General features: G+C 45.4%; 1 protein-coding gene across 1 annotated transcript; it reads left to right on the plus strand.

Annotated features, from left to right (window-relative positions):
- The first annotated feature begins 10 nt into the window (after window positions 1-10).
- On the plus strand, window positions 11-23130 carry DRC11L (dynein regulatory complex subunit 11 like). The gene is made up of 19 exons (XM_020977929.2): window positions 11-59; window positions 1799-2126; window positions 3476-3595; window positions 4282-4467; window positions 5148-5219; window positions 8267-8472; window positions 9190-9274; window positions 9782-9904; window positions 10225-10300; window positions 10943-11049; window positions 14733-14825; window positions 14934-14986; window positions 16020-16102; window positions 16277-16384; window positions 17362-17561; window positions 18316-18402; window positions 19279-19456; window positions 20380-20618; window positions 22020-23130. Exons 1-19 carry the CDS (start codon window positions 49-51, stop codon window positions 22125-22127), a joined length of 2463 nt encoding a protein of 820 aa, XP_020833588.1. The 5' UTR covers window positions 11-48; the 3' UTR covers window positions 22128-23130.
- Window positions 23131-23658: the final 528 nt, after the last annotated feature.

Genomic DNA, 23658 nt, shown 5'->3' on the forward strand with positions numbered 1-23658 from the left:
AAACCACAATCACCGAACAAAGAACAGCTGTAGAAGAGAGAGGGCAACATGTCTGAGGGGTGAGTGAGTTGGGAGTGGGAAGAAAGCCCCAAATACTGATCCTTACCCCTAAAAAAATCTAAAGAACCTCCCAATTTGCTGGTCATGCTATGGTCAAGACTCAGACTGAATCCTCTTTGGAGCATATGGGTAGAGGATAGGAGACTTTTTTTGCACCAGGGTTTCCTCCCAACCCTCACAGGGCACCTTCTACAGCTCCAATCCATTTTTTTCCCTCACCTAGAAATGCTAATCCTTTCTAAAGGCAGACGAAATTGATAGAACTTAAGAAATTGTTCAAGCCTAAAGAAGAAAAGACTAGAGTTGTATGAATGGGGTGGGGGGATTGGGGGTGGGATAGGGGTAGAGGCAGAGAGCAGCAAATCTGATAGCTGTTTTTAAGCATGTGAATAATGATCATAAGTAAAGAGGGATCTGACTTGCTCTGCCTCAAGGTGCAGAAGGTAGAAGTTGGAAAAGATTTGAACGATGTTAGGAAAAACTTCCTAACAAATAGATCAGTTGAAAAACCGGAATAGGCTTGTCTTGAGAAGTATCGAGTTCCTGCTTGATAGAGGTCTTCAAGCACTTGTTGGATAGATTATGGTTGTTGTTCATTCCTTTCAGTTGTGACCCCGTTTGAGATTTTTTTTTTTGGGCAACGTTACTAGAGTGATTTGCCATTTCCTTCTCCAGCTTATTTTACAGATGAGGAAACTGAGGCAAATAGGCTTACGTGACTTGCCCAGAGTCATGAAGCTGGTAAATGTCTGAGATCAGATTGGAGTCTTCCTGACTTCAGGCCCAGTACTCTATCCACCACACCACTGAGTAGAGATTTTTGTTGGGTATAGAGGAGACTAGATAAGCCACTGAAATCCCTTCCGTGCCTAAATTTTGTGATTCAACTAGAGTGGTAGTTGAAGGGAGACTTTCTCTACACACTTATTCCTCTGTCTCTGCCTTCAACCTCTGTCCCCATTATATGCTGCCATATAAACTTCTAGAACCTCTGGACTGCATCCCAGAAATGCCCCTAGAGGACCTAATTGGTCTCCTGACTTCCACAAGGACACCTTCCCCACAAAGAGGCCTTGATCCCTTTATTGACCTTCTGTTCTCTCAATTCTCCATAGGGCTGGGGGTTCTTACCCTTTTTTGTGTTATATATCCCTTTGGCACTCTAGTGAAACTCAAGGATGCCTTCTCAGAATGATGTTTTTAAATGTATAAAATACATGAGACAACAAAGGAAACCATTATTTTGAAATTAAGATGTAATTTTTTTCCCCACCCAAGTTCATGAATGCCCTAAAATCCACCCATGGACTTGTTGGGGATCTGTGGACTCTAGGTTAAGAACTTCTGCTCTAGGGACTTGGGCCAAACTCCCTACTGGCCCTCTAATATTGCTCAACTGGTCTCCTGACCCCCAGTATCACTCTCTAGATTCATCCATCAATATTATCCCCATGTAAGCAAACATTAGATTATAGAATCTCAGATAACAGGATTAAATCTGGAAGAGCCTTAGTGATCATTCTAGTCTAACCTTGCTATTTTAAAGACGAGGAAACAGGTGGAAAGAAGTGACCTAACCAAGATCACAGAAGTAATGAATGTCAGAGCTAAGATTCCAGTCCAAAATCTTCTGACTCTAAATCCAGCTCCCCTTGCTTTGCATCACATGGTCTTGGTCCATTTTCTGGCCCCGACATTAATCTGCTCCTTGCCGTCCTCCCTCTACTTCCACCACCAGGACATACCAGCGGCTCTGGGTTTCCACGCATCAGACGCTACAAAAGTTGTTGTTCCAGGAGCAGTTCCTGCCAGACCCAGTGCCTGACCGAGAGCGAGGCTCCTTCATCTATAGGCTCTCATCACTCTTTCTGCACTACCTGGGGATGATGCGGCAGCTAGATATCATCTATGACCAGATGGTACAACCCCAGAAGCGGCAGCTCATCCGCCGTCTGTTGGACGGGGTAGCCGGTCGGATCCTGGAGCTGAAGGAGGAGTTGGTGCAAGTTGATCTATCTGAGTACCACTGCTTGGACCATATGCTTCAGGACCTAAAACTCACACCGGTGTGGGATGGGGTGTGGCGAGTTGATTTCTCTGACTGAAATGACATGAGTATGGTTGGAGAGAGGAGGTTTAGGGAGAACAAAAAGTGTGATTTTACTTCCCTGCTATCAGCATTGAGCAGGGGGTGGGACAGGACAGAGTGACTTTTGAGCAAAGGGGTTAGTGGGGGACACACCAAAGCTCTTAAATGGAGCCCCAAAAGAATTCTGATGGCCCTATAGAAGATTTAGCACCTCTGAATTCAGTGCCTAGAGTTGCAGAATACAGGGAAAAGGAAGGGATGGGTGGAGTGGGGCAGGAAGTGGTTGAACTTTTCTTCTAAATGCCAAGAGTATGGTATAGAGGAAAAAGTCATAGACTTGGATTCATATCTTTCGACACTTTTACTCAACCTTGACCCAGTTACTTAATGTGCCTAAAGCTTAGTTTCCTCATCAGTAAAATGAGGGAATTGGTTTGGACTTAAGTTCATTTTGGGTTCTCTATCCTATGGACCAATAACGGGATGTTTTCAATTGTGTCTGGCTCTTTGTAATCCCATTTAGGATTTTCTTGGTAAAGATACTGGAGTAGTTTACCATTTCCTTCTCCAGCTAATTTTACAGATGAGGAAACTGAGGCAAACAGGGTTAAATGACTTGCCCAGGGTCACACAGGTAGTAAGTGCTGAGGTCAGATTAGAACTCAGGAAGATGAGTCTTCCTGACACTAGGCCTGATACTCTCCACTTCAAGAAACCCTATGAATGGTGTTTAGACTTGCCCAAGAAATGGAGGCTAGACCTAGGGAAGGACTTTTTACTCTGAAACTAATCAAAAAATAGGGAAGTGATGGGTGGACTTGGCTTTTTAGCACATACATGGGGGGAAAGGGCAGAAAGTGGTTGAAAATTATTAAGACGTAATGAAGGATCTTCTACTTTAGAATAGAGGCAAGTGCATGGTCTCCATGTGTAGGCCTCTAATGCCTAGTTAGAATTCCCTCATGGCTGGGAAAACCTTCAAACAGCTTCTATCTCCAACCTGAGGCACTCAGGGATTACGTAGGAGTCATCCAATCCCATCCTTAGGTGCCCATCCCTATCTCCAATCTATGTTCTTACCCTGGAGACTTATGTCATAGTCTTCTGGAAATCAGATTCATATGAGTGTTCCTGCCTGGAGGGATGAGAAAGGACAGGGTGGCTTCTGGTGAGGTCTCTAACACCAATACCACCACCAACCCACCTAGAATTGCAAGACTGAGGACAGACAGGACAAAGGGGCAGCCACTGAAGGTGGGGGAGGAAGGTGGTGATGATGAGATAGTAGAAGGTCCTGATACCCTGCTGTCCACACCCTTTCCAAAGGCTGACCTGGAAGTCCCAATTCCCAAATACTTCATGTTGGAGCAGAGAAAAGTGCTTCAGGACCGAGAGGCAATAATGGCAGAGATCCTGGAGAAAATTGGGCAAAAGGACAGCAAGACTGTAAGAAAAAGAAACACCTTCATTCCACTGATTCCCCAAAGATCCCTCCCCTTTTCCAAGATCTTGGCCCTTTGAGATATTTCTAGCCTTAACTTTTATGTAACCCTGGACCATACCTTTTGGGAGACCACAGTTAGGTGGTAAAGTGGATAGAATATCAGGCCTACAGTCAGGAAGACTCATTTCCCTGAGTTCAAATCTGACCTCAGACAGTTATTAGCTGTGTGGCCCTGGACAAGTCACTTAACCCTTCCTTAGTGACCCAGGGAAGGCAACCAGTCAGGGAAAATCAGATTCCACCAAATGGTATATTTTTTTTAAAGAGCTGAAACTCACAGACATACTCTCCCCTCCCACCCTGCTTCCACCTAACTCTAAATTGGATTTAGAGTGGGCTACTTACTAGCTGTGAGACCAGCTGTATGAGGGGCAAGTCATGCCCCACTTTAGGACCATATTTTTTCTCATCTCTAAAGTAAGGATCTACTAGGCATGAACTCTAAAGTTCCTCCCACTTCTGAATCCTATGCGCCTGTGTTATCATCATTTATACACATGGGAGTCAGTTACACAATGCTATGTACCCTGGGTGCCACGCCCCTACATGGAGCAAAGACAATTGGAGACACCAGTGGGCCCTTGACATACCCATAAGTCATATTCCAGACCCTACCTCCCCTCCACAGGATGGTGTAATTTTACACAAGTCAGAGGCAATAACTTGGATCCAACGTGCTGAGCGAGCTAGACAGGGCCGACTCCGGGCCAAGCTTATGCGAGAGATTCGAAAGGATGAGGAATGCGATGGAAGAGCTCGGGAAAGCAACCAGTTTGAGAACAATAGAGATCAGGCAGCTATCATCATCCAAAAGGTAGGTACTGCCCCCATCCAGGGGTAGTGGAGGGACAGAGGGACGAAGGTACAGGTTGTGAATAGTGGGGGTGGATACCTAATACCTAGACTTCATAATGCCTCTGGTCCCTCACTGCCGGAAGTTCTCCTCAGGGTGCAGCTTCAACACAAACTCTTTGTGATGGCACCACGCAAGGAGCACAAAGAACAAGCCAGTGCGTAGAGCAGCAATGGCTAAACTGGGTGAGATAGGCCTGAACTTGTTTAGGAGGTCAGAGCTCAATGAGGTCTAGTAGTGGTCAGGAAAGATTTCTTTAAAGGGATGGGACCTGAACTGATCTCTGAAGGAGAGGTAAGTCTTGGGTGGGGGAGTAGAGTGGAGAAAACATTTCACGTAGGCAGAACAGAATGAGCTGTGGAGTGAAAACAAGAATTAGTCCATTCCTTTCCCTTTTCCCTTCATCCCTGGCACCTACTACACATCTGTGCATGCTGTAGGGGTTCACTGACTGTCTCTGGATGTTGCCCCCAACACTTCATCTTCTGTGAAAAAAGAATGACTATGGAAACTACTCCCCCTTGATCTTTCTCTCAAACTCCTGAGAAGGCTAACAAAGCCTCCCCATACCTCCATCTCTGCCAGGTGGTAGGTTTGGGAGATTACTAATGCCCTTTTTCTCCCCACCCCGCCAACCACAGATTTGGAGAGGTTACATTCAGTGGAAGCGCAGTCATCAGGAGCGGCTGTCAGAAATGGAATTCATTGGCATGGTGAGCCCTGTCCCCTGCACTTCCTCCCCATCCCCAGGAAATCATTTCTGTTCTGATTTTTGTTGTTGTTCAGTTGTGTCCAACTCTTCTCTTAATGATCTCATTTGGGTTTTTTTTTTTTTGCAAAGATACTAGAGTGGTTTGCCAGTTCCTTCTCTAGCTCATTTTATGGATGAGGAAACTGAGGCAAATGAGGTTAAGTGACTTGCTCAGGGTTACATGGCTTAGTAAATATCCAAAGCCAGATTTGAACTCATGAAGATGAGTCTTCCTGACTCCAGACCTGGTGGTCTATCCACTGCACCACCTAGCTGCCCCTCTTTCCCAGAGGAGGAAATGTGTATATTACCATCGAGAATTATGAACCCAAGGATTATATGACAAAGTTCTCTGGAGGACAGGGACCTGGGCTAATGTCTTTGTTTTTCTTTTTGTAACTTTTTAAAATTTCACACTTAAATACAAAATGAGAAAAGGAAAAAAAAAACCATTGCCATATACATAGCAGATCATAAGAGAAGATTCAATATGAAACAATAAATTTCTTTTTTAAGAAAATCTTACCACACATTGTTTTCAAAGCTGCCCAACTTTTCTTTGCTTCCTTGTTGGTTTTCTTTTGTTCTCTGCTGTGCACTTTTAACTTTATTTCTCCCCCTCTCTCCCACTACCCTAAAGAAGACTACAATTAAACTTGAATCTATCTATCTATCTATCTATCTATCTATCTATCTATCTATCTATCTATCTATCTGTATGTATGTGTGTATATATGTGTATATATGTATATATACACATATATACACATAACCATACACATATACAACACATATATGTAAGATTATACTATGCTTATTTCCTCCTATCATCTGTTTCTCTGAGGGTGGATAGCATCTTCCTACATAGGTCCAAGTCTTCCCATGTTTTTCTAAATCAACCAGCTCATCATTTCCTATACCACAGCAATATTCCTTTCTGGATTCAAACAGCATTTTCCTTTATAGGCTCTTTGAGGTTAATCTGGGTATTTACAACAGGCAGAATGACTTGGTTGCTCAAAGTTGTTCTTAAAACAATTCTGCCTTTGCTGTATACAATGTTTTTTGGGGGTTCTGCTCATCTAGGCTGATGTGCAGAACATGAGCTGAGATTTAGAATATCAAATGATCCTTGAAAAGTGGGCTAGGTCCTAGACCACAGGCTGAGGTTTATACATGTAGAGTTTGGAAGGTAAAGAAGAAAGAAAATTTCTCCCTGCCTTCCCTTTACTCTCTCCAAACCTGATCATCTTCTTCCAACTCTAATCAGAGCCTCTCATCCACCGGATGGCTTTGAGGTCTGGGAGAAAGATGGAGATGAAGGGAAAGGTGGGGAACAGGAGAGGAAGAGGAAAGGGAAAGATATGAGAAACTCTACAGGGTAGCTGTTGGTCCACAGCACAGTTTAGTGAGAACAGCACTGGATTTTAAGTGAGAAAACCTGGGTTTGAACCGTTGTCAGTGTAATTTTGGACAAGTTACTTAACCTGTCTCAGCCTCAGTTTCCTCATCTGTAATATATGAAGGGATTGCATTGGATGGTCTCGAAGGCCTCTTCTAGCTAGAAATGTTATGATATTAATTGAGGGAAGAGAAAGCTCCTGACAGAAGCCCAAATTCTGCTGCTTTTCTTCTAATCTTCCTCTACCCCTAGCAATGGTCCACTGAACGTGAGGAGGGATGGAGTGTGGAAGGGGGCTGGAACTAAATCTTGGGGTTAAGATCTTGGTCAGTTGATATGCATTTTTTAAGTGCCTACTATGTGCCAGGCACTGTGCTAAACACAAGGGATGCAAAGGAAAGCAAAAGACAAGTTCTGCCCAGGAGGAGCTCACAATCGAATGGAATCAGATGTGGGATACGGGCTGGAACCCTGAACCTCAGGCTGTGGGCATGGAGCGTGGGCTGGGCCTCAGAGCTTGGGACACAGAAGGACAAGGGCTAGAGAAGCTCCATGGGGTAGGGGAGCTCCAGCTGACTGCTCCTCAGCTTCTCGGAGAACAGTCAACTCTGTCCCTCAGAGGCTTCCTTTGAAAATCATCCACAGCCCCAGGAATCTTCTGCCTAGGTGTGGCTACCAAGAGGGACCCAGGGACGGAAGGGTGGGACTGGAGATGTCTTTTATTGGGCAGGGCTGCTTGGGAAGATAGGGCTTTATGGTAAGGAGGAGAGCCCCTCTTCATGTGAGTTGGGGGGCTAGGACTGTTTGAAGATTGGGGTCCATTGTGGGAGAATAGTAGGATTGAGGAGACCACGGAGAGACTTAGGGACAAGGAGGGCAAGAAAGGAGAGAGGAGGAACATGGGGAAGTGAGGGGCCCCGGTGGGGGGGCCAGGGTGGCAGCACAGTGGTGGTAGGTGAGGAATGAGCCTGACCACGCGGGCCCATCAGCAGTGTGAGCTCAGCGTTTTCAGTAATTGTCTCTGCGCACAGTGATATTTAAAATACATTTGGGAGCCAATGAGGCGGGAAAGTGGCTGCGAGTTGGGCTGCAGACATGGGGTGGGGAGGCTGGGGGGGTGCCTAGAGGCCCACAGGGGAGTGGTGTGCAAGAAGAGGGGGAGGTGGAGGGCTGGCCCAGATGCATCTCACAAACTCATTATCAGAGTAATTTACAGAGATGAATTTCGGCTCCAAATGCAATTTCTCCTGATGCCAGCATGCCTGCACTCCATGTCTGTGTAGTGCGTATGGTGAATGGGGGGGTGGGGGGGAGGCAGTGTTCGAGGTAGTTTAAGGTGCACATGTGTGCTATAGGTCTGTATCTGGTAGGGTATGTATATGATGCACGTGTGTGTTACATGATGTGTGGGAGACTGTGAGTTTGAAGGTGAAGATTGTGGTGGTTGGGTGTGGCATGTGTGTAGGGTGGGAGTGTATTAATATGGGATATGTGAATATATACATCTCAGACCAGATTCTGAATCCCCTGTCCCTAGACCCTCAGTAAGGGTTAGCTTAGGGAAGGAAACATTCCCCAGAGTCCCCGTTCCCTAACTGTTCGCCCAGATTCCTTCTTCCAGTGAAACTGAGTACTCAATGAGCATGAAGCAGGCCCAAAATGGGGAGGAACTGCGCAGGCAGCGCCAGAAAGAGAAGGAGCTAGAGTATGAGGAGGCAAGAACAGATGTCCGGAAACGTCTGAAGGACAAAGAAGGGGCCGACATGCAGGAGGAGATGAAGGAGCAGATCCGGCAGTGGTTCATCGAGTGTCAGTCAGTACCATGCTCTTAGTTCCACGTTCCCCATCCCCTGTCCCCTGAAGCCCTGTGTCCTCACCCTCCCTCAAGCCATGTTCTTCATTCTGCCCTCAGTGCTCCCACTAACTGTGATTCTTCTTCTCTGCAACCCTTTGAACCCTGATCCTGACCCTACCTTCTCTCTGAACCCTGGCACTCCACAGACCCCGCTCCCTAGGGCACATGATCCTACCCAAAATGCAAATCTTCAGACTCTACCCCCAAAACAGATTCTTCAAAGTGGATGGGGAATGCCCAGGGACGTGGGCAAAGTGGATTAGTAATGATCTGTCCCCCTGGATCATCTGTATTCTCTCTCTCTCTGTCTCTTTCTCTCTCTCTCTCTCTCCCTGTGTCTCTGTCTCTCTTCTCTTCTCTTCTCTTCTCTTCTCTTCTCTTCTCTTCTCTTCTCTTCTCTTCTCTTCTCTTCTCTTCTCTTCTCTTCTCTTCTCTTCTCTTCTCTTCTCTTCTCTTCTCTTCTCTCTCTCTCTCTCCCTCTCTCTCCCCTGCCTTGTCTCTCTCTCTCTCTCTCTCTCTCTCTCTCTCTCTCTCTCTCTCTCTCTCTCTCTCTCTCTCTCTCTCTCTCCCCTGCTCACACGCTCTCTTTCTCTCTCTCTGTCTCTCTCTCCTCCCTGATCATTCTTCTTTTCACTCACTTATCCATAACTATTCATTGATCTTCTGTTCAATTAGTGACCTCTCTGGCCAGTTCCCTGAATTTCCAGATGAAGAGATGGGTGGCTCTCAAGTAATCTTTTCAGGCAAGACCCCAGAACAGGTACCTATGGGGTGGGGGAAAGATAGTCCTTGGAGATGGAAGAGAGCTGGGAAAAAAAAAATCTGTCCTAAAAATCAGTAAAGCTGAAGGGCTGGCTGTGGATGTTGGAATGGAGAGATCAGATATGGCCTAAAGACGTGTGGATATGGAGAAGGGATGGGTCTAGAAAAATCAGTTACAGAAAAAAAAAAAAAGAAGACATTATGTCCTAAGAGAGCAGAGAACACTGGAAAAACAGCTCTGGTTTCAAAATCCACAGGCCCAGGAAAACACAATCTATGAGAAAATACTTCTCATAGAAGTATAAGTTCTCTCTGATGTCCCCTCCCTTTCTCAGTATGTTTCCTTTAGAACTGTAGCCCAGGATGTTTGCAGAGCCACAGTCTCCCTAGGACCCCTTGCTAATCCCATTGATCAGAACTCAGAGTCTGGGGCTTATTTCTGTATCAGGGCCAGAGTCTACACCCTTCCAGGGAATCTGAGGTCTAAGAGATCCTTGGGTCTTAGGTGAAAACAGAAATGGACTTCATGGATGAAGAAAATTCCAAAAAGAAGGGGAAAGAAAAACCAAAAGAAAAGGAAGAAAAGAAAAAGGAGAAGAAAGGGAAGGAAGAAAAGCTTAGGAAGGGGGTAAGATTTCATCTAAAGGATTATGGTGGGAAGGGGAGGGAAGGGCAGGGAAGGCTTGAGGAGCAGGTAGTAAGAGGTCTGAGTTAGAAAGAAGCAAACAGGGCAAGAGAACCTGAGTTCAAATCTGGCCTCAGATACTCACTGGCTGTATGACCCTGGGCAGGTCACTTAACCCTGATTGCCTCACCCCCCAAAAAAAAAAAATAAAAAGAGAAGCAAATGGGAGAGACACAAGATCAAGGAGGCTGAGCTGGGCAGAGACTAAGGGAGGATGGAGGTGGGACAGTAAGGGTACTAAAATAAAAGAGTTTCTCTTCTAGGAGGAAGAAACTATGCTGAAAATGGCACCATCCAAATTTCTGCCGATTATTAATGAAGGGCACGAGGAGTACCAGAGTAAGGCGGGGGGGTGGGCAAGACTTGGGTGGAGTGTCCCAGATTTTCTGGGAGTTCTGTGGATCTCCTAGTCTGCTGGGGCTCTGGGTCCTATGGGAGGTCTGGGGCAGCAGGGAGAGGAAAGAAAGGAAGCCAACGAGGTACAATGGAAAGTGCACTGGCCCTACAGTCAGAGGACCTACATATTACCTGTGTGACCTTGGGCAAGTTCATCACCTCCCTGGGCTTCAGCTTCTTCATCTGTAGAATGGGGGAGTTGAGTTAGATGACCTCCAAGCCCCCTTCCAGCTCTGGGCCTATGATCCTCTGATTATACTGGGATGTGAAGAGCTAGGAGACTCTGGTCTAGCTCTGCTTGACTGAAAAGATAAGGCTATGGTGGGGGTTGGGGGTAGAATCAGGGGTCTGAACCATCTATTGGTATTGGGATTCGGGCCTCTGACTCCAAGCTTAGCATAACAGCAGCCTTGTGCAAAAGATTGCTCCTCCCATGGGGGGTGGGGAAATTCTGGCTGGGGTGGGGGTGGGGTGTGTGTGTGTGTGTGTGTGTGTGTGTGTGTGTGTGAGTGTGTGTGTGAGTGTGTGAGTGTGACTGGGTTCTGAGCACCTACTCATCCATCCTGCTCTATGGTCTGTGCTCAGTTATGTGGGAGGCCCAGAAAGTGCCCATGCACCCAAATCAGGATATTGACACTGACATGATTCAGGAGCAGGAGAGGAAGGAGGTGGAAGCTGAGATCCGGATCCAGGTTGGAGGGTCTGCCCATTTCCATCTCCCTCTGTGATCCCTGCATCTTTTCCCCCTTGATTTTCTGTCCCACTATCTTCTCTCTCTGCCTTCATCTATCTCCTTTCCTCAGTGTTTGCACCTCTCCAACTCCAGACTCCAACTCCATTCCTCCCAGGCCTCAACATTCACCATCACATTCCCCTTCTTACTGTTTTCCTGTTCCCTAATCCCTATGCTCCTTGTCTTTGTCTTCATTCCTTTCTCTGTCCTTTCCCTGCCTCCCTTCATCCTTCCATAAACCTACCTCCATCCTTATCTTCATTTCTACTCTGTATCTCCTATTCCCACCTCTATTTCTCTATCACTTCTTGTTTCCTTCATCCACAATGCCTACTCCCTCCTCATCTCTGTCTCCATCCTGCCCTCTGGCTCTGCTCTGCCTCACACAATTCTCTATCTTCATCTCTTCCCTTTATATCCAGCCCCATCTCCTCATACCTGTCTCCTCCGGCTCCGCCTCCATACTTCTGTTTCCATTTCCTACTCCATCTTCTATTTATTCACCCCTTGTCCTCCTCATGTTCTTGAGCCTCAGCCCCAGCCCCTAGCCATCAGGAGACTTTAATGAGGGCTCAGCACAGATATAGAAGACATGGAGAAGGGATCAGATTGAGATCAAGACTAGATGCCTATGTAACTATCCGGACAGACAAACTCACAAATTTCTAAAGTAGTCTAAATTGTCCTCATTCCTAGGGACTGGAGAAACTACATACCTGCCTTAGGAGTGGGACTTCTGACTTCTCCCCCCCTCTGCTTGTGAGCACTTTATTCTTAGGTCTTGTGTTACATCAGAACACAGGTGTCTTACAGGACGGGGTTGGTCTGTAGGGAGTCGAGCCTTTGGAAAGAGTGGACCAGGGATCTGGGTCATTTATCCCATCAGAAGCAGTAATATAAAAATTATGGTTTCAAATTTCACTGGGGGTTCAAAGTCAGTCAGATAGCAATTATTATTTTAATAACATTTTATTGCCCTCCAATTACATGCAAAAACAATTTTTAATTTTCATTTTTTTAAAGTTTTGAGATCCAAACTCCATCCCTTCCTCCCTTCTCCCCCCCTTCCCTGAGATGATAAGGAGTCTGATACAGGTTATACATGTGTAATCATGTAAAACACTTCCATATTGGTCACTTTGTTCAAGAAAACTCAAACAAGAAAAAAAGCGAAAAATAGTACGCTTTGGTCTGTATTCAGATGACATCAGTTCTTTCTCTGGAAGCAGATAACATCTTTCATCATGAGTCCTTTGGGATTGTCTTGGATCACTGTATTGCTGAGAATAGCCACGTCGTTCACAGTTCTTCATTGTACAATATTGCTGTTACTGTGTACAATGTTCTCCTGCTTCTTCTCACTTCATTTTGTATCAGTTCATGTAAGTCTTTCCAGGTTTTTCTGAAATCATCTTGCTTGCCATTTGTTATAGCACAATAATATCCCATTACAATAATATACCACAACTTGTTCAGCCAGTCCCTAATTGGTGGGCATCCCCTCAATTTCCAAGTCTTAGCTACCACAAAAAGAGCTACTATAAATATTTTGTACAAATAAGTCCTTTCCTGCTTTAAAACAACAACAACATTTCCTGGGGATACAGATATAGCAGTGGTATTGGTGGATCAAAGAGTTTTATACAGTTTTATAGCCCTTTGGGCATAGTTCCAAATCAGCAATCATTTATTAAGCACCTCCAGGCACCATGCCTAGTGCAGGTAATACAAAGAAAGGCAAAGAAAGTCAGACCAAAGTCTGAGAGCCAGGAATTGCTGGTGATGGGGAGGAAATCAGGGAAGAGATTCTGTAGCTCTCTGTGGTTTGAAGCAGACTAACTATTGCTGTGACCACAGGCAAGTCATTTCTACTTCTCTTGGCCTCACTTTCTTCATCTGTCCAAGGACATTGGACCCCTTCCATCTCACAAATACAAAGCAATCCAAAGGTCTGGAAGCCACTAAGTCAGGGCTGAGGTGAAGGAATGGGTAGACATCTGTGGTCAGAAGCAACCAAAGAGGCCAGACGAGATTAGGAGCAACAGTGAGATCTCAGAGGACAAGGAAGCCAAGGACCCAGAATACAGGAAGTCAGATAGATCAAAATGTCACTGGAACACAGAAGTGAGCCTGCTCTTGAGGCGGGGGTAGGGGGGTGGTTATTTTCCCTAAAAACTGCTTTAAACTTTATGCAGAAGACAGAGGCTAGTAACCAGATAGGACTGGACTCAAAGGCTCACCAAAAGAAGTGATTGTAGCTGGTCGAAGGACTGTGGCTGAAAAGGCATCTTGATCCTAGCTGGGATAGAGTAGGGAGGGTCTTATGTTTACCTTTTCCAAAGGATCCATCCATTTTCCTTCCCATCCTCAACTCTTGCTCACAATCAACCAACCAAATGAATATTTATTTGGCAACTTTTCTGGTCTAGTTCTGCTCTATTCATTCCTGGTCTCTCTTACCATTTTGCTATATGTGGCTCTGTCTCCCTTTCTTCAACTCTACCTCAACCTCTCCCTTCCTGTCTCTAAGCATAGTTCTCTGAGTAAGTGGAGCAGGCAGTATGAATTTGGGGGTTCTAGGTACCTTCCCAAGCTTCCAGAATTTCTACATTTCCTAAATTTTCACCCTTAAAAAAAATCATTATGTTGGATTTTTTTTTAAGGCAATTGGGATTAAGTGACTTGCCCAGGGTCACACAGCTAGTAAGTATCAAGTGTTTGGTCTGAGGCCGGATTTGAACTTGGGTCCTCCTGACTTCAGGGCCAGTGCTCTCTCCAATGTGCCACCTAGCTGCCCATTAATGTTGGATCTTAAAGGCTTTTTGGTCAACAAGAGTTCTTTGGGGAAGTGGGCAGCTAGGTGGTGCAATGGATTGAGGAGGGTCTGGAGCCAGGAAGATCTCTGACCACAAATCTGCCTAAGACACTGGGCAAGCCACTTAACCCTGTTTGCCTCAGTTTCCTCATCTATAAAATGAGCTGGAGAAGGAAATGGCGAACCACTCCAGTATCTTTGCCAAGAAAACCCCAAATAAGGTTACAAAGAGATGGACATTACTGAACAGTGAAAAGAGATGTGAAAGAGTCCCTGGGAAGGATAAGACCCTACAAGTATTGTAGGGAGAGCAGATTTGGAATCAGATGACCTGGGTTTCAGATCTCAGTTCTGCTACTTGGACAGGTCCTTGATTCTCTCCCAACCTCTGTTTCCTTATCTGGAAAATGAGAAGGCTGGATTACACCATGTCTAAGGTCCCTTCCAACTCTAAATTCTGTGATTCTAAGCAGTCAAAACCTAATAACTTTCAAGGATTTATTTATGATCAGACAAGAGTAAGGCCCAGAGAATGAGACACAGGAAAGGGATCCTGCTTAGAATAGGGGAAGGGGAGGAGGAGTGAACCAAAGAGGTGTGAGAGGTACCCACTTTGCCCACTTCAGTCACAGTTGGCTTTCCCTTGCCCTATCATTTTCTCCTCTGTGCTCATATTCCTTTCTTTGGCCCAGTCCTCTTCTCTCTGACTTCTTCTCTGTCTCTGGATCTCCTTCCCTTGTTTCTTTTCTCTCTCTGTAGCTCTTTCAATTTCCCTCCCTCCTCCCCCCACTGATAGCCACCTTCTGGTCCACCTCTGTGTGCTCCAGGTGGACCAGCTGATGCGCCAGGAGCTGCAGGCCCTGCGCTTGGCCGTAGATAAGGAAGAAACGAGACCAGTCAAGGTGAAGGCCAAAGTCAAGGTGAGGATTGAGGGGAGGCAGAGTATAAATGATGGGGTTAAAGCTCGGGTTGAGAGGCAGAAAGGACACGAGAGAGAAATAACCTCTGTGTTTGCTTCCAACTGCAAGAAAGAGAAGAGAGAGAAAGGGAAGAAGAAGGACAAAGATCTGACCCCAAACAGGTACCGGACCCTGCAGCGCCCACATGGCAATGTAGGAATCATGGGGAGAGCGTTGGACCAGTCATTCAGAACACCAAGATTTTAGTTTTAGCTTCATTGCTGTGTGAACCTGAACCAACCACATGAATTCAGTGGGCCTCAGTTTCCTCATCCATCCAATGGGAACAATGATATCTTACCTGCCCTGCTTATCTTGTAGAGGTATTGTAAGAATCAAGTGAGAAAATATATGGAAAAGCAATTTGAAAAGGTATAGAGCACTATGCAAACGAAAGGTACAAATATTGATGTGAGGCAGCAGATCCCAGTACACAGGGGGCTTGGGTTAGGATCAGAAATGCTGGGGTTCAAGCCCTACCTCTGACACATATTGCCTTCATAACCCTGGAAAGCTAGGTGCCGGGCCTGGAGTCGGGAAGACTCATTATCTTCCTGAGTTCAAATCTGGCCTCAGACACTAAGCTGTGTGACCCTGGGCAAGTCACTTAACCCTATTTGTCTCAGCTTCCTATAAAATGAGCCGGAGAAGGAAATGGCAAACCACTCCAGTTTCTTTGCAAAGAAAACCCTGACTCATGAAGAGTTAGACATGACTGAAAACAACTGAACAACACCAGCAACAAAAGCCTGAGAAAATCACTTAATGTCTCCTTAAGAGGGGACCTTGAAAACGCTGCTTGGTGTTTCCCCATCCGCCGAGTGCTTTACCCACCCTCCCCACCCCAGCACATAAAGACACACTAGCTCTTCCTTTGCCTGATAGAAATACTAACTATATAGCCAGGAAGCAGTGTAGACAAGTCGAAAGCCCCATATAATTGTCTCCTTCCCCCACCTACATACAATCTTCCATTCTTTCACAACCCATCCCTTCCCTACCTATCCTTTATTCAATATCTTCCTTTCCTATCTCCTCTCCTTGATTCACACTTCCTGAGTGCTAGTCACCCTCTATCTGCCTCATACTCTCTGTGTTCCCTGGGGTATTTCCCGTCACGCCTCAGTCCACCCTGACCCCCACCTCCACCCCCAGATCTGTGGACTCTCTGTATGAAGAACTTGTGGAAGAAGGCTTGATCAAGAAGAGTGAATATGTGAGACTGTCTGATTACATTGGTGAGAACCACCCCGTAAACCCTAAATCCACTGCAATTCGAGAGCTATTACTTTTATCACTCCTACTATTACTTTCCTCAAGTAATCACCTGTCCCTCCCCAGATGATGATTATCCGACTTTCTCCCCACCCCCAGCCCCCAAATGACTGTCCCCAGTAACTCTCTTTCCTCAGGTGACTACTTATATCTTGGGTCTGCTTTGAAACTGGGAAACAGGGAACCAATGCCATCCCTATTCGACTTGAGGCAGAATGTAATTCTGTACGGGGTCCTTCGGCTTGGTGAGAGGGGATCCGGGGAGGGGAAAAAAAGTATTGGAGAGGAGGGTCTGGGTGAAGTCCTGTGCCTCAGTGGAGGGTGTCTGGAAGTAGATGGAGTGCTGGATTTGGAGTCAGGAGTAACTGACTGTCAGAGGATTCTGCCTCTGACACTTACTAGTTGTGTGATCCTGGACAAGTCACCTAACCTCTTTCAGCCTGTTTCCTCATCTGTAAAATGGGTATAATAATAGCCCCTAATTCACAGGATCGTTGTGAGTATCGAATGAGATAAGAGGTATAAAACATTTTATGAATCTTAAAGCCATATATAAATGCTAGCTATCATTATAGCGGGGAGGCTACTGGGGAGGAATGGCCTGTCCTGTGGAGGGCTTTGATTTTTGTTGGACATCCGTGGATCTACTGACCTCTCTAGGATCCCTTGAACTGCCCCTAAGACCCTGCCCCAATAATCTTTGTGGGGTGGGGGAGCCTGAATTTCCTTTTCCCATCCTGTTCGCTTAGTTACATTTCGTAGTAAGTTACCACTGCCTACAAAATCCAATTCTGTTAAACCCCATTCCTTTTCTTCCTAGTGTTCAGTCTTTAATCCATTCTTTAAATGTAAGGAGTAGAAACAAGGGTAGTGAGAGATGGGGGAGAACAGCCAGGCATAGGCCTATGTACCTATCTCTACAGCCTCAGCCACCATGTCACTTAAAATGGTATCACAAGCCACTTGGGACACAGTTGGCCATGGATTGCCAACTATTGCCCCCAGATGTTCCACCCAATGGAACCCGGAATATTGGCATTGACCTAGTTAGTTAGTAGGAGGTTCTAATCAGATCTGAGTCCATACCCTTTTTTCCCCCAACCTCAGGACCCTTGCTTGACCTTTCCCTCCCCACAATGCCTCCTCCATCCATACCCTCCGTGTTCTCTCACATCTGCTGGTCCACTTCTTTCTCCCTGGCTCCTTCTTCCTATTCTCCTAGGATCTGCTGAAATACATACCATGGCTCCCCATGTCCGATCCATTCTCCTGGCTGGCCCTGCTGGTACGGGGAAGAAGATGCTAGTCAATGCAGTTTGTACTGAGACTGGAGCTAACCTGTTTGACCTGTCCCCGGAAAACCTGGAAGGAAAATATCTGGGCAAGTCAGGGGTGCAGATGATGATACACATGGTCTTCAAGGTTTGCAATCCTGAGCCTCATTCTCTTCTTCTACCCTCCCCACATTCCCCTATTCTTCACCTAGCCCCCCAATAAAGGAGAAGCTTTTGTTCTTCTATGGAACTTTGGTTCCAGACAACCTTGACTTTTATATAGAGGCAGAAAAAAGGAATCACCTTTCCTGGCGTAATTTCAGGGGCCAGGAAGACCTCTCCTCCCCATCCTGGTATCTCCACTTGTTGCTAGGTGGTTCCTGAATTGCATTGTTAAAAACTCTTGGGAGACGGAATTTGAGACTTATATTCATACTAAGTTACTGGGGGTGTATGTGGATGGATGAGATCAGTCTTCCCTGAGAATTAGTTTTCAGACCAGGAGAATTTGGGGGCACTCAGTAATCTCGTGGAGTATAGATAGGGGTGAGGACTAGGAGTAGAGGAAAGGGTAAAGAAGGCAAGACTAGGGGGCACCAAAGAGAAAATTTTACTGGCTTTTCTTTTTGGTCTTGAGGTAGCCTTGATCAGGGCTCCACTGCAACAGATTGCTCATTTATTTAATTATTTATTTTTTTGGTGAGGTTAAGTGACTTGCCCAGAGTCACACAGCTAGTGAGTGTTATGTGTCTGAGGCTGCATTTGAACTCAGGTCCTCCTGAATCCAGAGCTGGTGCTCTATCCACTTTGCCACCTAGCTGCCCCAAGATTGCTCATTTAAAGGGAGAACGGGGTCCTAGGTCAGGGCCTGACCCCTGACTCCTGCTCCCTCACCTGGCTAGGTGGCTCGACTCCTACAGCCTTCTGTGATCTGGATTGGGAATGCTGAGAAAACATTTTACAAGAAGGTCCCAAAAGAGGAGAAAGAGGTAAGGGAGCTTTGGGGGAGTGAACAGCTTAGTAGGTAGAGCACAGCACTAGGAATCAGCACACCTGGGTTCTAAGCCCAGCTTTACTCAATCAGTATGTGAATCTGGGAAGTCATGTGATAATTCATTCACCTCTAAAATAGGGATAGCAACAATTCACATTTATATAGCACTTTGGAGAGGTGGCATGGGATAGTGGTCAATCCAAGCCATCCTTGGATTTAGAAGGACCTGGGTTCAAGTCTCACTCTGACGCGTACCAGCTATGATGGGATGGATGGATGGATGGATGGATGATGGACGGACGGACGGATGGATGGATGGATGGACGGACGGATATGGATGGATGGATGGATGGATGGATGGATGGATGGATGGATGGATGCTAACCATAGGTAAGTCACTTAACCTCTCAGGGTCCCCAGCAGCTAGCTGAGATTTTGAGTTGCAGCCAGTTGCCTATCTACATCAGTGGAGAGAGTTTCCATGCAGAAAGTTCCCCACACTGATGAAATTGAGCATTTGACCAAAAAAAAAAAATCAGCTTGAACTTTACAATGGGGTTCTCCTTATTCAACAACCTTATGAGGTAAATAGTTCTGGTGACATTTCATTATTTGAGCTTGGGCCTCAGAGAGGTTAAGTGATTTGCCCAAAGTTACTTAGCTAGTAAGTATTAGTACTTTGACACAACCCGGGCCTCCTGGTTTCAGGTCTAGAGTTCTTTGTACACCACTATAAAGATGAGGCTAAAAAGAGATAGATAATTAAAACAGCCCCTTCAGATATAGGGTTCTTTTGTTGTTACCTGGTGACCCTCATGCTGGCAGCATCCCTTCCCCCTTTCCCTCTCCGTTGTCTCTTTCCTTGGAGAAGATGGACCCCAAACGTGTAAAGAAGGACCTGGCAAAGGCGCTGCACCTGCTGCGTCCCGGGGACCGAGTGATGCTGATTGGAACATCAGACCAGCCACAAATCGCTGACATTAAGGGGCTGTGCAAAACATATGAGAAGATCCTGATGGTGCCCCAGCCAGATTATGCCACCCGATACCGTGAGGATCTGGTGCTCTGGGGTGGTAGTGCAGGGACGTGGCCCAAGAACCCTCCCCCAACTCCTCTTTGTCCCTTTTCCAATTCCTGTGCTAAACTCCCTTGTTTCTATGTTCCTAGTGGGAGCCAGGTCTTGGATTGCCCCTGCATACCCTAATCAAATAGTAGTAGTAGTGTAGTAGTAGTAGTAGTAGTAGTAGTAGTAGTAGTAGTAGTAGTAGTAGTAGTAGTAGCAGCAGCAGCAGCAGCTAGTATTTATATAGCACTTAGGCACTTTACATGTCATCTCATTTTATTCCCACCATCAGCCCTAAAGGGTAGGTGCTATTATTATCTCAATTTTCAGGTGAGGAAACTGAGACTGAGAGAGGATAAATGATAACCAGAGTCTCAAAGCTAATTAAGTTTCTGGCTTTCCTGCTTTCCTGACTCCACAACCAGCTGCCTCAGGGGAAGCGTAATGGACTGGGAGCCCTAGGTGGTTTGGGCAAGTCACATAATCTCCCCGAAATATGAAAGTTTCCTTACCTATAAAATAGGAATGCCAATAATAACAGCAACGCCAGTCTCTATGGTGCTCACTTTCCTCATAACTGTGAGATACACGTTATTCTTCCCATTTTAAAGTTTCTACCTGAGCAGCAGTTAACCTGCATTAACTTGCTACGTGACTTTGGGCAAGTCTCAGTTTCCTCATTGTCAAATGGGATAACAATAGCTGCCCTAAACAATGTACCTCACAGGATGGTGGTGAGGAGCTAATGAAATAATGGTTATGAAATTGCTTGGTGAGGCATGGTACAAGTGCTAAGCAGCAGCAACAGCGATAAGAACAGTAATGATGCATTCCGCATGCCATGCCATCTGCCCTCACCCTGTCCCTGGGCCCTACCATTTCCTTCTTGGGTCCTCTTCACCTTTACAGTCCTCTGGAAGCATTTGATTGAGCAGTATGGGAAGTCTTTACTAAACCACGTGGATATCAGTGGACTGACCAAGGTTTCTGACGGCTACACCCCGGGAGACATCACTGTAGCTGTCCATTCTGTGATGACCGAGAGGCGGAAGATTCAACTGATCAAACGACCTCTGACACCTTATGAGTTTCTGGAACTTCTGGCCAAGATGGACCCAGTGTATGAGGAGGAGGAGGTATCACTGAAGGTACCAGAGATGTGTGTGTGTGTGTGTGTGTGTGTGTGTGGTGTGTATGAGTGTGTTGTGAGACTGTGTGTGAGCGTGTGTTGTGAGAATGTGTGTGTATGTATGAGTGTGTATGAGTGAGTGTGAGTATGTATGAGTGTGTATGAGTGGGTGTGTATGAGTATGAATGTGTAGGAGTGAGTGTGTGTGTGTGTGAGTGTGTTGTGAGAGTGTATGTGAGTGTGTGTTGTAAGAATGTGAGTGTGTGTATGTATGAGTGTGTATGAGTATGAATGTGTAGGAGTGAGTGTGTGTGTGAAAGAGTGTTGAAGAGAGAGTGAGGAGGTGGTATGAGGAAGAAAGTGGGGGAACTTGCAAGAGTCCTTGGGAAAGAGGCCCATAGTCATTCCTAATCAGAGGGGCCTGCCTCAGGTGAAAGGTCATTTTGTCCTCTGGGTCTTCAGCACCTACCATAGGTTTATACAGGTGAAAACAAGTGAAAACAACATCAAAGGCAGGCTTTCAGGGAAAAGAATAAGGGCAAATACTAGACCTTTGATTTCATTGATATTGAGAATTACCAGAGGAGAAATCTTTCTTTACCAATTCTTTGCAATTTAGAGTGTTAGAAAATTGCCCAGAACCCTGAGAGGTTAAGTGATTCTCCCAGAGTCCTACAAATAACCTTGAACCCAAGCCTTCCTGGCCAGTTCTCTATCCCTTACACTACACTGTCTCTTTGAAAGGGAAAAGAAGTCACAAAAAGACATGTTGACTAAGAATGTATATGGAAAAGAAAAGGTGAGGGATAGGTCCACCCACTATTCCTTCATGAGAGTGGGGACTCATTATATTTACAGCCCTTAATAAGGCTGATCACATGCATATGGGCCTCCTCTCTCTCTCTCTCTCTCTCTCTCTCTCTCTCTCTCTCTCTCTCTCTCTCTCTCTCTCTCTCTCTCTCTCTCTCTCTCTCTCTCTGTTTTTCTTTCTCTGTCTCTTTTTCTTTTTCTCAAAGCACCAAAGCACTGCTATCTTCTTGAGTCATTGCTTAAGTACCAATAGCTTTGACTCCACTCCACAATAGGGCCCAGGCCCTTTATTCATCGATCATACCCAAGGGATGGTCCTGAAAGCTTGGAAGGAGTGAGGGGCTGGATCCTAGTCTGCAGAAGACAAGTGGGAGCAAGGGTGAGGGACACAACAGGACAACAATAAGATTTTATAGGAGACCCATAGAACATGATCAACCCCAACCTACTAGGAGAAGAAAGAGGTTAGAAAGCAAGGAGGAAGAGAGGAGTTGCTGCTGAGGGAGGCATAGGTAAGGTAGGGAACCAAGTTAAAGGACCCCTCTTATGAAGATTCTTCTTTCTGCATCTTTTCATTTCATACTCTCCTGTTCTTATTCATTTCATTCAGGATTGGTACTTTAAGACTCCTCTGGGGAAGAGGCATTTGAAAGCTGCTGAGGATCGAGCAGAGGAGGAGGCAGCAAGATTGGCAAGACAGAAGAAGAAGAAGAAATGATGAAGCTTAAAGCAGGGCCATAATGGGAGGGATGCTGAGGACTGGGGTGTGTGGGGAAGCATCCTTAGGGTGGATGGGCCAGATAGTAGAGGTATAAACACCCCAACAACTGTAGGGATGACGGAAATTCGTGTGGATGTCCATCTCTATGTCCCATTTCCCCTGGCTTCATTTCTCTAGCCCAATTCTTCATCTTTTGCCTTCATCCCACCCTACATTTCTGTGAACCTAAGTCATGGTCATCTCTTGTTTCCTATCCCCCAGTCATGCCTGAATCCTTTTCCCTTGCCTTCTAAGACTTTGTTTCCCTGCTCTTTCTTTGTTTCGATCTCCATCTCTGCTTCTGCCTTCATCTCTGACTTTCAGGCTCTTTTTCAGTATTTCTTTTTCTTTCTACATTCATGAACAAATAGGGAGGAGGAGTCAGGTTTATTAGCAGGTGGGAAAACAAAGAGATTGAGGCATGTTGGTGTGATGCAAGGAAGTACCAAATTGGGAGTTGGAAGATCTGGGTTCTGAGTGTCCTTTGGTAAATAACTTTGCATCTCTGGGCCTTAGCTTCCTTATACAAAAAAAAAGAAGGGGTTGAATTCTACAATTTTTGAGGTTCCTTCTAGATCTAGCATTCTAGGATCTAATAGCTAGGGGCACAGGATAAGACAGACATTTTCTCCTTTAAAAATGTCACCCTTTTGTTTTTGCATCCCCTTCCTTTTCCACTCTCCCTCTTCTTCTCTTTCTCCCAAAGAATCATCCCTAATAACAAAAATGAGGAAAAAAAGGGAGAAGGGAAAAAAAAAACTTTAGCCAAGCTAACAATGTCAATCTAGTCTAACGTTATGAACAGTATAATGGTTTCCCACTTCTGCAAAGACAGGAAGGAGGGAAGTGAATGCATTCTCATAGCTCTTTTTGGGCCATGCTTGGCTATCATAAATTCACAGCACTTAGTTTTGACACTGATGATGTTGTTACATTGTTATTATATATGTTATTTTCCTGGTTCTGCTTACTTTACTCTGCATCAGTTCATGTAAAATTTTTCATCCTGTTATTAGAAGTGATTGTAATTATTACCAATATAATTATTGTATTATATTATATATTGTAATATAATTATTATATTATAAAATTATTATATTATAATTTTATGTAGTACAGTAATATTCAATTACTATAATTTATTCAACCATTCCCCAATTGATGGACATCTACTTTGTTTCCAGTTCTTTGCTACCACAGAAAGTGCTGCTATAAATGTTTTTGTGTTTATCACATCTTTCTTTTTTATTGTTCACCTCCTTGGGGTATATGCCTTGCTGTGGGGCCTCTAAGTCAAGGAGTACAGGCTTTTTAGTCACTTTCTTAGCAGAATTCTAAATTGCTTTCCAGAATGGTGGGACCAATTTACAACTCCACCAACAGGATATTAGTGTGTCTGTCTCTGTACAACTTAGCCAACACTGACTTTTCCCTCTCCCTTTTGCTGGCCCCAAACCTGTTCTCAAATGTCCAGCCCCACCCCCAGCTT

This window comes from Phascolarctos cinereus, unplaced genomic scaffold (assembly GCF_003287225.1).
Source record: "Phascolarctos cinereus isolate Bilbo 61053 unplaced genomic scaffold, phaCin_HiC Scaffold_1;HRSCAF=81, whole genome shotgun sequence".
Taxonomy (NCBI): Eukaryota; Metazoa; Chordata; class Mammalia; order Diprotodontia; family Phascolarctidae; genus Phascolarctos; species Phascolarctos cinereus.